This window comes from Eucalyptus grandis, chromosome 5, assembly GCF_016545825.1.
Source record: "Eucalyptus grandis isolate ANBG69807.140 chromosome 5, ASM1654582v1, whole genome shotgun sequence".
Classification (NCBI taxonomy): Eukaryota; Viridiplantae; Streptophyta; class Magnoliopsida; order Myrtales; family Myrtaceae; genus Eucalyptus; species Eucalyptus grandis.
The window spans coordinates 15,642,180-15,655,835 of record NC_052616.1 but is presented as its reverse complement, the minus strand read 5'-3'; the positions used below and the strand labels follow the sequence as shown (position 1 = coordinate 15,655,835).

General features: G+C 38.8%; 1 protein-coding gene across 1 annotated transcript; it reads left to right on the top strand.

Annotated features, from left to right (window-relative positions):
* Window positions 1–3,423: 3,423 nt before the first annotated feature.
* LOC104444354 (vestitone reductase) lies at window positions 3,424–7,696 on the top strand. Its single transcript, XM_039312230.1, is given in 10 exon segments — window positions 3,424–3,544; window positions 4,863–4,919; window positions 4,922–5,043; window positions 5,045–5,191; window positions 5,193–5,348; window positions 5,350–5,389; window positions 7,271–7,296; window positions 7,299–7,373; window positions 7,375–7,466; window positions 7,555–7,696. Coding segments are annotated over 10 exon segments (978 nt in total).
* The last annotated feature ends 5,960 nt before the right edge of the window (window positions 7,697–13,656 follow it).

Here is a 13,656-nt window from a genome sequence, read left to right as displayed (position 1 = left end):
CTTCTGTGTTTGATATTGTGGTGCCGAGAATATATGCACTTATATCACACCACGCCGTATGGGCACCTTTTGCTCTTCGCGAATATCGTTGACAGTTTCAGCAGAGTTGCAGTAGCTTCTAGCTTTTTTTGGTCGATTCGTTTCTACTCCATTTAATTCAGATCTCTGCAAATACTCAAGGGCCATCGCGTCCCTAGCGTGAAGGCATTGCCTAGGCGAGGGCTGCGACCATCGCCTGTGGCCGACGAGGGTTTGCTAGCCCTCGCCTCGTGGCTGACAAGGTCATGAGAGACCCTTGATAGCCAAAAAAAAAAAAAAAAATGAAAGAAATAAAGAAAAAAAAAAGAAAAGAAAAGACAAATTAAATAAAAATCAAAAAATTATTTTAAAATGTCAATATCAATGCCAATCATGTCAAGTAGAATGCTTGGCATTTACGTTAGTAATTTTTAGTTTAAATTAGCTTGATGGATTGAATTGGTATCAATGTGCAAATGTTTCAGACTAAATTAATCTAATTGAAAGGTTTTGAACTGAATTAGTATCAATGGAACATGTTCATAACTTTTTTGATACTTTTCTAACTATATTGAATTAATTGAAAGGTATATGACTTAAATGAGATCCGATAATAAATTTAGGCTTAGATTAGCAATTTACCACACATCCTAGACACATTGAAACTTCAAAACACACTAAGGGTAATTGGTTTCTTATTTGGTTTAGTCCAATGAAACTGATCACTTGAAGATGAAATTAAAAAAAAGGTGGGGGGGGCAAGAGGTGTCGGCTTTTTCTGGGCAAAAGAAAGAGGTCCAACCAATCAATTAGAGAAATCTTCCAGGCTTTTCTCTTGTAAATTTTGGCCAGCACGATCAAAGGAATTAATTCTTCCAGACTACGTAAAAAGGGGCAAAAAATGTGGCGGTGATTGAAGAGAGAAGCAAAGGAGATTGTCATTGTCTCTATTTTATTTGGCAACAAGTTGGCAAGAGAATCTAGTCGCGAGGAGGCAGAGAGGAATATTTTCTTTGGAAGATAATGGGAAAGGTGGGTCAATAAGCAAGAATTAAAAGGAAAGATAAAAATGCTTAATTGACCATCACTCCGTCACTTCCGTCAAGCGATGGAGTGATGGTCAACTAATGACAGCTCATTTTGTGATGAAAGAGGATGACTTTTTCACCCAATTTTTTTTTTTTTTTTTATGTTTTTTTTATTGCAAACTTAAATTGAGAGATAAAATCTTAAGAGGACCAACCTGATCAATTTTCATGGATATGATGAAAAAAAATATATAATAAAATATAAATAATTACAAGTAAAAAATATTATCACATACTAAAAAGAAATCGTTAATATCATTATTTAGATATATTAAATTTAAAATATGAAAAAACACTTGAGACTAAGATTGATTTTGTATTATTTGAGGCCCAACACATCTTAATTTACGAGATTTGGACCAACGGGGTAAATTTTCTTCTCTACTAATGCATTATCCTTATTTTGTTCTTTTCATTACTTCATTTTTTTTTTTTGGTCGGTTCATTACTTCATTCATTTTATGCATAATCGATATCGGTGGTCTTAATTTTAGGTCACTAAAGAGTCTTTCTAAAGCAATTTAATTTTGGCGAAAGAACCTGAAGCCAACAATGATTTTGTTATTAATTGCAAAGCCAACGTTTCAAGTGCTTTTTCATCTTGTAAATTTAATAGAGCGATATAATGACATTAACGATTTCTTTTCAAAGATAATATTTTTACTTGTAATTATTCTAATTAATTTTTCATCATATTCATGAAAATTGATTGTGTAGGCCCTTTGAGATTTTATCTCTCAATTTAAGCTTGCAATAAAATAAAATAAAAGTTGGGTGAGATGAAACCGGTTGAAAAAGTCAACCGGTTTCATCGCAAAATGAGCAGTCAATATGGAGTGATGGTCAACTCAGCCAAACTCAAAAGGAAAATATGAACAAAAAGAAAGAAGACGAGAGATTTAAGCACTAATGGGAGCAAACCAAATTTATTCACGCATCTCTCTTCCTCAATTTTACAAAGAAATATATATAGTCGTCTAGTCCTCGTTAGTCCGATTCCCCCTAGAATTGAGAGATGGACTGGCACTTTCGGAATCGGACCCAACTGATCGGTTAAGTCCAGTCCGAGAGGTTCCTCGTCCAATTGCTCAATCGGTTTGTCTTACTCACCCTTAAGACACGCAGGATTGAGTTCTAAGTTTGTTTTTTGATCTATTTCACTTAGAATGAAAAGCCTAATTCAAGAGAGCTCAGGGAGTTTGTGAAGTAAACACTTCCTATCTTTTTTATTAGAATTTGGGAAACTATATGTTTCGATTGTGGATGTTTGAAGAGAAAAAATAAAGAAGAAAACAAGAAATTTTTTATATGAAAACTGTTTCAATAAATCAGATGGAGAAAAACCATGGTGCTACAATATAGATAGCAAGAGTATAGGGCATTATGATGAAAATTACTTGCTTGTATTAGCAACAATAAAAGCTCTATTCCTTGTGTTACATAAAAATTACATATATGCCATTAGTAGTAAAAGTTTTGCACTTAAATATTATTTTTCTTCTATCAAACTCCACAACACCATCACCATACCGTGTAATGAGGGTCACAAAACTTTGTCTTGAGTCATTGTAATACGCTGTTGTTGATCATAATCGAGCATCTTGTCCATCTATTTCCCCGGGATTAGGCAAACTAGGTCGAATCACATAAATCATATGTATCAATTTCATTTTCTGCGCTTATCTCCCGCTAGATTGTCTGTGTGTCTCCAAGCTTCCCCGTCTTTCCTTATTTTCTGGAAAGAACATGCCGCTTTGGTAGATAGATTGGACAAAAATAGCATTGGACGGCAGATGCAATTCGAAGTTCTAGCGTCCAGTGCTTGAACTTCGGAAGCAGATCATTATTGTTAAAAAGTGAGGATGCGAATTGATTATGAAACCTTTTCCCAACGTTTTAAAACACCGTCCATGTACAGTGTATCGGCATGTGCACGCGGTCACATTGGGACTGAGACCAATAGGGAGTGACGGATACAATGCTCCAGAATGTTAAATCAATAAAAGAAGGAAGAACCGTGAAGCACAAATCTAGCGAGTGAGTCCTTAAAAAAAGAGAGGGCTATGTTGTATTGTAGGGGTTGACCATCTGTGATAACCTCTCTCTACTAGTATGAAAAGCAAACTAGTTGTGGATCTATGGTGGGTCGAATCAGGGAAAGATCGAGTTTAGGCTGACTCTAGTAAGGGGTGGACAGTTCGATGTCAAAGTATATAGGCCTGTGACGTGCGCAACACTCTTGCCAGCCAAACATCAAGGTCACACTTGAGAAAGTTCGCTGCTTTCTGGAACTTCAAGCTTTACCCTTCTTCGAACTATGGAGGGCAACAAAGGGACAGTGTGCGTGACGGGTGGTACTGGCTTCATTGCTTCATGGCTCATCATGAGGCTCCTTGAACGTGGCTACTCGGTCCAGACCACCATCAGACCAGACCCGGGTAAGTCTCTTTTTTTCCTGCTTGAACGTGGGACTATCAGTGTGCTTCGAATGGTATGGTGCATGTGGAGAAATAAGTGCAGAAAAAGTTGGGTTGCCTACCAAAGCAAAAAACTTGCGTACCTTTTGTCCTCTTAGGAAGTCTAGGGTGTCTTTGGCAATTGATCAAACCATACCTAATTTCATTTTTGGTTCTTGGAACAAAAGAAGAACATAAATCTATTTGGTAAATTTTTTTGTTCCGGAAAAAATCAAAAAGAGTAAAAGAAAGTTATTTCTTCATTTCCGAGAACAATTCTAGAATCAAGCTAGCTCAACTTTCTTTTTTTCTCTTTTTTCTTCTTTTCCTCTTTTTCTTCTTCCTTCTCTCTTTTGTTTCCACTGCCGTCGCCAGTCGCTGACAATTGGTTAGACGAGGTTCGATGAGCTCGTTGGAGGCTCGCCTAGCCATTGGCCAGCTTTGCTTGGTTAGGTGAGGCTCGATTGGTTGGACGAGTTCAACGAGCTTGCCGGAGGCTCGCCTAGCCACTAGCTAGCTTTGCTTCATCGGGTGAGGCTTGATCAAGCCTTGTCCAACTGCCGGTTAGGCTTGGCTGATGAGGCACGACGTCGTTAGGGGCCAACGACGCTCTAGCAAGGTTGCTGGGGCTAGTGACACTCTAGTAAGGTCGTTGGCCTCGAGATGATTGACGCTACTCTAGCCGGTCACCGGTCGAGGCCAACGATCGGCAAAGCTTGAAGAAGAAGAGAAAGAAAAAAAGAGAAAAAATAATTAAAAAATGAAACGAAAATGGTTTGAATTAGAAATTTTGAGGGGGATACCAAACGCAATTCTATTCCTGGAATAGAGATTTCAGGCCATTACCAAATGCCTTCAAATGTTTAGAAATTCTTATGAGGAATAGAATATAAAAAATCATTTATGATCAAAAATTGTTTCCGGAAATAAAATGATTACTAAATAGGCCCTTGGCAACCCCTTTTGCTGCCTTTTCAAGCCTGAAGACGCACAAGATGAACTAAATATGGGTTAAGTTAATGGCAATGGAATCGGTTCACGATGATCTGGTTTTTTCTTATATGACTGAGATGTACATGCACCGTATGCGGTGGCGGCTGAGAATAGGATCTCTTGAATCAGCTTTTCTTGCAGTCCATGTTTTGCTGAGTTTTATGGTGTAACCTAGAGCATTTTCTGAATAAGTCAAGTGCTGCATTAGTGGATTTTCCTGGACCAGTTTCTCCCATTGAAGCGTTGATATCCAATTAAGTGTTTGAAGGTTTTATTCATGACGCGATTAAAAATACTTTCTGATCAGATGGCAGCAGAGATACCGACTTCTTGAAAAATCTACCAGGAGCATCGGAAAGGCTCGAATCCTCATCGCTGACCTCGGCAATCCCGAGAGTTTCGGCCCAGCCATTGATGGTTGTGTCGGAGTCTTCCACGTCGCCACCCCGGTGGACTTTGAGGACAGAGAGCCAGAGCCAGTCGTCACCAAAAAGATGCATTGATGGAGCGTTAGGCATCCTGAGGGCCTGCTTGAATTCCAAGACCGTGAAGCGGGTCGTGTACACTTCAAGCTCGGCTGCAGTTCAGTTTAACAACTCCAACGCTGAGATACAGGATGAGGACACCTGGAGCGATGTCAAGTCCCCTCAGAGAAGTGCCGATGCTTGCAGCCTCGTACGCAATCTCAAAGACGTTGACCGAGAAGGCGGTTCTCGAGTTCGGAGAGAGGCACGGGCTGGAAGTGGTGACAGTGGTTCCCACGTTGGTCCATGGACCCTTCATTTGTCCCAAATTCGCCCGGATCTGTTCAGATTGCGCTGGCTTTGGTATTAGGTATGTGCTGCACAAAACATATCACACGATCCTTAAGCTAAGTTTATATGGACCGTTGATAATGTGTGATTCACAGTAGAACTCTCATAACTAATGATTCATATAATCTTAATTTACATGGCATATACACTTTGCAATAACTTATCATAATACACGTACCATACGAGATAATTGTTCAAAAATTCCTAAACTTATTGTATGATAGCCAATTCAATCCTAAATTTTTTAATGTATCAATTTAGTCCTAAATTATTTGAAGATTTGCTATTTTAGTCTTAAATTTTTCTTTGTATCAATTTTGTTTTAAATCTTTTGAAAATTTCCTAAGGAAAAACACTAAAAAAATTCCTAAGCAATTTGCATTGGTATCAATTCGGACTTAAGTCTTTTAATTGGACCAATTTAGTTATAAACACTTTCACATTGGTATCAATTGAGTCTATCCGACTAATTTAGGCCAAAAATTACTAACAAAGACTCTAATCGTCCTACATGGTATGGTTTGGCATTGACGTCAACATTTTTCTAATTTTAATTTTTTCATATTTTTATTTATTTTTATTTTTATTTTCTTTTTTTCCCTCTTTTTGTCCTTCTTTTTCCTTTCCACCGTGGTTGATGAGGATTTTAGCCCTCGCCCAAATGAAGGCGAGGTGCAAGCAACCGTGGATGAGGACGCCTCAACCACCAGGTGAGGCTGCCTTGCCATAGCCTAGCCGGCCGTTGGCGAAAGTGGCCTCACTTGCTGTCGACGAGGCCCTAGCGAGGCACGCCTTGCCTGCATCAAGTGAGATTCACCTGATAGGTGAATCTCAAGAAGAAGAAGAAGCGCATTAAGAGAGGAAAGAGGTCTTGAAGTCAGCCGACTTGTGGAGTGTGCGCTTCCAAGAATCGATGATTGCGGGAGGCAATCGCTCGATCGCATTGATGAGGCAGCCGCACCTCCTCTTCACGTCTTACATGGGATTTGTCTTCTCTGCCATACCTACTCTTGCTCAACATAGTTAAGGAATGGCGAGAAGTGAATCCTTCCTTCATCTCCCTATCTAGGCGAGGCCGGACAAGGGCTGGGACCCTGCGCCGGTGGCTGGCTTGCTTTGCCACCCTCGCCGTATAGTGAAAAGAAAAAGAAGAAAAGAAAGAGAAGAAAAAAAGGAAAGGAAAAGAAAAAAATTTAAAAATTTAAAAAATATTAAATTTTTTAGAAAATGTCCACGTGAACACTAGTCGTGTCATATAGAATGATCAACATCCACGTTAGTAATTTCCATTTTAAATTAGCCATATAAATTCAAGTGGTACCAAGGTGGTTTAGTATTAAATTGATCAAATCGAAAACTTTGAGACTGACTTCTTACCAATGTAATATATTTATGACTTTTTTAGCACTCATCTTGATTTGTCAATTCATTCATAAGCATATTATTTGGATATTTGACCGGAATGACCACATTAGCAAATTATTAAAAGGTTTTAATACTAAATTGACACAATTGAAATGTGTAAAACTAAATTAACATATTGTCAAAGATTTAGGACTAAATCTGCACATTGTAAATAAAGTTTAGGTTTGAATTCAATAGATAATATGGAAATAAAAATATTTAGGACTAAATTGACCTACGGATAGTAGGTTTAAAAATTTTTGAACAATTTTCCTTGTACCATATTATAGTCAAATTCATGATGAATTTGACTGATTTGATCACCAAAGAGATGCAGAAATTCCATAATTTGACAATGTTCCCATGTCCAATATCAAATACAAGCCAAAGGAAGACAAGACTTTTATCTATCCATGCATATGTTCATGTTCATTTCGATGACACACCCTTCTTAAAATCTTAATTTGGCTGCAATAAATCCGTTCGAAATCATCAGGGAATGAGAACGACTACTCTTTCTCCTCAAAATGTGTCTCGTTCATGTGGACGATGTGGTGAGAGCACACATCTTCCTCTTCGAGCACCCCGACGCAAAGGGCGCGGTACATATGTTCCTCGGCCACGATGACCATCGAAGAGATGTCCAAGTTTCTCTCGGAAAGATACCCAGAGTTTCAGATACCCTCGCCGGAGTAAGTCCTATCATATCTTATTTTATAATCTAACAGATCTACCATTGCTGTTCTTGAACTGAGAGCAGAGTTTTACAAATCTTTGTAGGTCCTTGAAGGAAGTGAAAGGCCCCAGGTTCGCCAGCCTTGCGTCGAGGAAGCTATTGGACGCCGGTTTCGAGTATAAGTACGGGATCGAGGACATGTTCGATGGAGCCATCCAGTGCTGCAAAGGAAAGGGTTATCTCTAGATTAATCGCATTCCATGCATCTAGCAGAATTCAGTATGCAGGCCAGGCCGAATGTCTGGGTTCATTTTCATGTAGTCCTTTGAGAAAAATTGCAGACAAAAAAATAAAGGAACGTATCGAGAAAATGCGTACCATGTATCTAGCATGGCTCGTGAAAACTGATTTCTCAGGATAATAAACCGCATAAATAATCTCGATATTGTATGCTTCCGTTCTTTTGTATTTGATGTTGCAGTACTGAGAGTATGTTGCCCTTATATTGATCACTCAGTATGCATGTTTTGTTCTTTGTCAATAGTGTCAGCAATCTCTGTTTCTGATTCTTAATGTGCTATCGATGCTGCCATGTGGTCTAAGATCAAACTGGAAATGGGTCATTTTCAATGCTCGACAACGATTAATATCCGGAAATAATTTGCCAGATCAATTCAAATTTTTTAATGTTTAGTAATTTTCAACGTCTCATTTTATACTTTGGTAGAGTTCCATAGACAATAACATCTCCCTTCTCTTTTTATCCATTCTATATCAAGTATTTCGCCCGATCTTATGGGGAACATTGTATAAAACGCATAATTACTTTATTCAAAACAGTATTTTGTTCCTTTAAAGAACCATTTCCCTGATTCAACACACATTTCTTTAAATGCAAAAATTAAAATCATCATCGAAAAGCATCACAATCAAGAGTCTACCTCTTCTGTAGTATGGGCATTGACCATCACACACAAGGTTGCCTTTTCTTTCTCTCCCCTTCTCAAGAGATACTAAGACCGCTAAGACCGCTCCAACTCAATTTCTTTGCCTTGTATTTCTTTGATCTCGTCCTCCTTCTCTTGTTAGTGGGATTGTCGATCTTAATATGCCCGATTTTCTTACAATCAAAGCAAGTTGCATCCTTTTTGTGTCCGTTACTTCTATTGTTGTTCTATGATAACTTTTTTGCGTCTAAAGTTCTGGAGAGAATCGAATTTTTCTAGTAAGTATGACACAGTCTCAATCACCATCACTTGAAGAGTCGATATCCTTGTTGACACCTAAATTTTGACTAAGTATATATATAAATTGTGACTAGGTATTTTAAATTAAATTGCATAAGAAAATTAGGGACCAATTTGACCCTAACAAAATGATTTTCGCATCACTTAGGTCTTAGTTTTTATTTGCATCCATTAAATTTTATTTTCCAATTTTTATTTTCCTTTTCTTACCTTATTTTGGATAAATAGAATTATATATATATTAAAAAAGAAAAGAAAAGGGCCTGCGGGGCTGGGCCTTCACGCCCAACTCCTTCTTCTTCTTTTTTTTCACCCACGCGGGCTCAAGGCCTTTTTTTCCTTGGCCCGCCCCCTCCTCCTTGTCTTCTTCCTCCTTGCCTCTGCAACATGCGAAGAGGAGGTCGGACACCCGCGAGCCCGAACAGAAGAGAAGAACGACGACGCACGTGGAGCGGCGCAGACGGAGGGATCCGTTTTCAATGCAGAGGAGGCGGACTAGCTAGAGCCGCCTCGACTGGTGGACACCGGTTCGGCCGGAAAAAAGGCTACTCAGAGCGCCAAGGACCGACAGTCAAAGCACCTCTGCCGATCAGCCTCCTTGCCTATAAATAGGGCGTCGGCGGGGAGGCCAAGGACACATGCAGAGAGAGAGAGAGAGAGAGAGAGAGAGAGAGAGAGAGATCGAAGGCAACAAGCTCGACATCAGGGAGGTCCGAGAGAGAGCAAGCCGGAGATCTAAGGTGGGGAGATCTGAGCAAGGCCAGATATGAGGGCGTTTGATCAGATCTGGCCGAGATCTGAATAGAGGGAGAGCGTTAGCTTGTGAGGCTGAGATTCGAGAGAGGTTTGTGTGAGTAGAGCAAGATTGGAGAAGGGCGGTGAGAGAGAAACCTAGATCTGAAAAAGAGGCTGAGATCCGATAGGAGATCTGAGGGGTTCGGTTCCAGATCTGAGAGAAGGAGAGGGCCGCAGGACTGAGCTTCGCCACCATGGGTAGCACAGGTGTTTGGCCTCACGTCACCGCTGTCCCGCCGTCGACGGCCTCGCTTGTTGACGTTGTTTCGGTCGCCGCCTGTAGCTGTCGCCTTTTGGTCCATCGACGACAAGTTGCTGCCCACTACACAACGCCATCCTTGCCGGGCTGTTGGTCCCTCGAGCCGTGCCGCCATCCCCCGATGCTGTCCCTGTCGAGTTGCTGCTCGTAATCGCCAACCCTCCCGCGGATCAGAGCCCGAGTCGGTGGCTGCGAACCAAGTTTCACGCCTCCTGCTCGCCGTCGAACCTGCCGCTGCTGCTCGCCACCCCCACTGTTGTGATCGCTGGTCCTTCGACGACGAGCTGCAGCCCACCGCCGGAGTTCTTTGCTGGCTGCTGACCTGCGGCGTCTCCCCAACGAAGACTGGCGCCGCTCGTCGCAGTCATCCCCGGCTTACGATTTGGATCAATCTCGACCCGGGAATCCGACCCCGATCCTTTTTATAATATAATATTTTTTTGTTAAAAAATATTTTAATAATAAAAATGAAAAAAATAATAAATGGTTTATATTTCCAGAAAAATAAAAAAATCCCAAAAATGGATTTTATTTTCCAAAAATAGAAAAGACAAAAAAAAAAATATGCTTTTGATTAGTTTCAACGCAAATGAATATAAACCCCCGAAAAACCCAAAAAAAGAAAAAGAAAAAAAGAAGAAGTTGTATTTAACTTCTTGGAAGCAAATATTAACTTATTCCAAATGCACTTTTGTGATGCTTGGATTTCTATTTCCTTAGTCTAATTAGGAATTGAATCATAGAACTCGTGATTGGTATAAAATGCCGTGTAAATGCTTTATTTAATATTTAAATAAGATTAGGTATCGAAGAATATTAGTGATTAAATCGCTTCGTTGAATCGTCTCTATACTTGATGGTTATAGTTTGTTTACATACGAAGGCACATGCGTGCGCAATATGGGATCTGTCTTCTTATTATGCAAGATTGATGTCCTATGCGATCTAATCGTGACATTGTATTGAAATTTTTCGGCTAGGGTTGTAATCAGAATGAATGGTTCATGTCTCAAGAAATATATGTCCATTAAATTTGTGCATATGATTGAATTGGTGACTTGATCAATAGTTTCATGGCATTTGATTGATCGGGACATTGTGAGATAGAATGATTGAATTATAAGGTCGTCAAAGTGACATGTTCATTATATTTTAAAAACACTGTTTGAGTAGTCATGATATATTGTTAGATGTCACTCATGGTTTGTAGGAATAGAAAATTGATTTGGACAATAAGTTCTTTTTTGGTTGTGCTATTGTATTAATACAAGTCCTTTTGTTAGTTTAATGATGAACCTAGAGATGTTACATCATAATTATAGGAATGACGTTTGAATGAGAGATAATATTGCATATGTATTTGCAATTGAGCCTACTCAATAGAATGGCCAAGTAATTGAAAATCGGTTATGGTATACATGTCCAGCAAAGTAACAATCAAGGGTCCTAAGGGAAAATGAAACTGTTAACTAATGTGGACCATAAGCTTATGCATACCCCATTAGTCCACGATTTACGTCATAGGAAGACATGCTGATCGCAAAGTGTTTTCTCAATCCCAACATTCATCCAAGCCAGTCAGGTTGGCTCGCTATCCCTTAATCGAAGATATTATTTGTGGAAATCTGATTCAAATGAGGGAATCCACGAAATTGAGGAGAGGTTAAAGACTCAGATGTCTCGGAAAGAGTTGTTTTGGAAAGCCAAAGTCTCGCGCTTAGTGGGAAAGCAAGATTTAACTAAGGAAGGAATTCTATTATAGTCAATAATGTTGGGACCCAGAAGGAAGTAGTCTGTCACATCTTCAACCTCACTTAATAGACCAAAACGACAATCTTTAGCATGCTCCTTTTTAAAGAGCGATCAACTTGCTAAGGTAGTCTTATGAGTAGTAGTTGGAGGCTTTTTTGGGTGCCATGGCAAGTGACGAGGCGTAGATGAAAGGAATCGCAGAGAGAATGTGAAAGTAGGGGTAAAACAAGAAGACAAAACACAAAGATGAGAACCTTGAAGGGTACTAGTGGAAGACGATGCTTCCGGGAAGAAAAGAGAAAAGTTACAAAATTAGAGGAGACGTGTCAAGATAATACATAGATTGAAAATCCGTATTAGAAAGGATGTTAGAGGATAGAAAGGCATGATCGCCCTAGAAGGCTGTGCAAAAATAAGGTATTTCTTTAAAAGAAATAAATTTGAATTTATTTCTTTTAAAGGGAAGAGCATTTTGACACTCAAATCTACCCTTGAAAAACACGTGCCGGTCACGAGGGAGTTTTAGATGAAACACCCCGGCTTGATTCACAAAATCAATGTAAAATAGTTTTTGTGGAGGCTACTTAAGCCAAGCCTCGATGGGATTTTAGAAGCCAAACTCAGAGTCGACAGTTGGGAAATTAATAATTACATGTCGGGCTATGAGGATAGTGTATTGGATTTGAAGACTGAATGGGATTAGCACTAGAATTCAAGTGAGAACAATTGTCGCGAGAAATGTGCCTCCTTTGTGATGATAATTCTTCGCAATACATATCAACCATAATCCATATTAATTAGAAATTCTAGCCTAGAAAAAAGGAAAAAAAGTCCACTTGTGATGTATCTTGTCTTAATTTAAAAATATATAAAGGAATCTTATTTAGAAATCTGAATTTTGCAACGCAACAATTGAAAATTTTATATTTAACCTCTTTGAAGCTAATCGATTTCTTATTTCGAAGCTACACGTTATTCTTTTAAAAGCACATATATAGTCTAACAACATAAATATACAATTTTTCGAGTACAAATCCATCCACTTGAAATGCATTTCATGCATACAATCACCAGCTCAAATCTCGCCTCTCTTGTTTTTTTTTTCTTCTTTTCGTTCTTCTGTTTTGGGGTTGTGGTCTCTCCCCGTTGCACACCGCTTACTCTTGTTTTGCTTGACTTCTCAAGTCTTGGCACCAATTCAAAGCGGTCTGCATCATTGATACTCTCTCTATCAATGATGCAATCCAAAAAGTGGCCAGCTATAACAAATCCCGATGAGACATATTGTCTACATGAGAACCTGTCGGGAGACCGACCAAGTTGACTTAGCATTTACCTAAAACTCTACAGATGACCCTTAATAAATTTTTGAAAATCAATTTCGGACTCCCAAAGTCCATTTTACTTAGCAACAATTAGATCTTGGACCATATTTGTGACTTCACTCTGAACTGGAAGATGCAATTTCATTGGAGGATTATGTTTTCTATTTTGCAAATTTAGACACAACGGATTTTGTTCTTCTTCTATATATAGGTTGGTTAGTTTCTCGTTCTTTGAGATTTCAAATAAATCGAACTGATATGAATTAACAATTTCTTACTGGGAGTGAGTCGGCTTGGGCCAAGTTAATTTGTCGATGGATTATCACATCTCGTTATATCTAATTGAAGTTCTGCCACACTACCCTTATTAAAAGATATGACATTCATTAATTCTATCTATTATGGGAGTTTATTTATCAAAAAGAAACGTTCTATTTATTTATGTGTGCTAGAATTGTTAGAGTACAAGGTAAGCTCTCAAAAGGCAACACAATATTGCTATTAAATTTCCCATCGAATATATTGTAATATGAAAAATTCAAATTATGCTTGCTGTGACATTTTACCTTTTTTTTTTTACATTAAAAACTCTAAACTTGTACCTGCATGATACATTAACCTACCATCAAGATTTCTTCATAATATTTTTAGTCAAAACGATGTTGTTTTAATTTTACTTAAGCCATGTGGCGTTCTGTCAACAATATTTTGCCTTTTGTTGTTTATGTAGGTATATTCTTATTAGTACTCATGTGAAACCTTGATAGAGGGTAAATGTGTTACATATATACAACTTTCATATTTTTGGTAATGCAATTTTTTTATAGC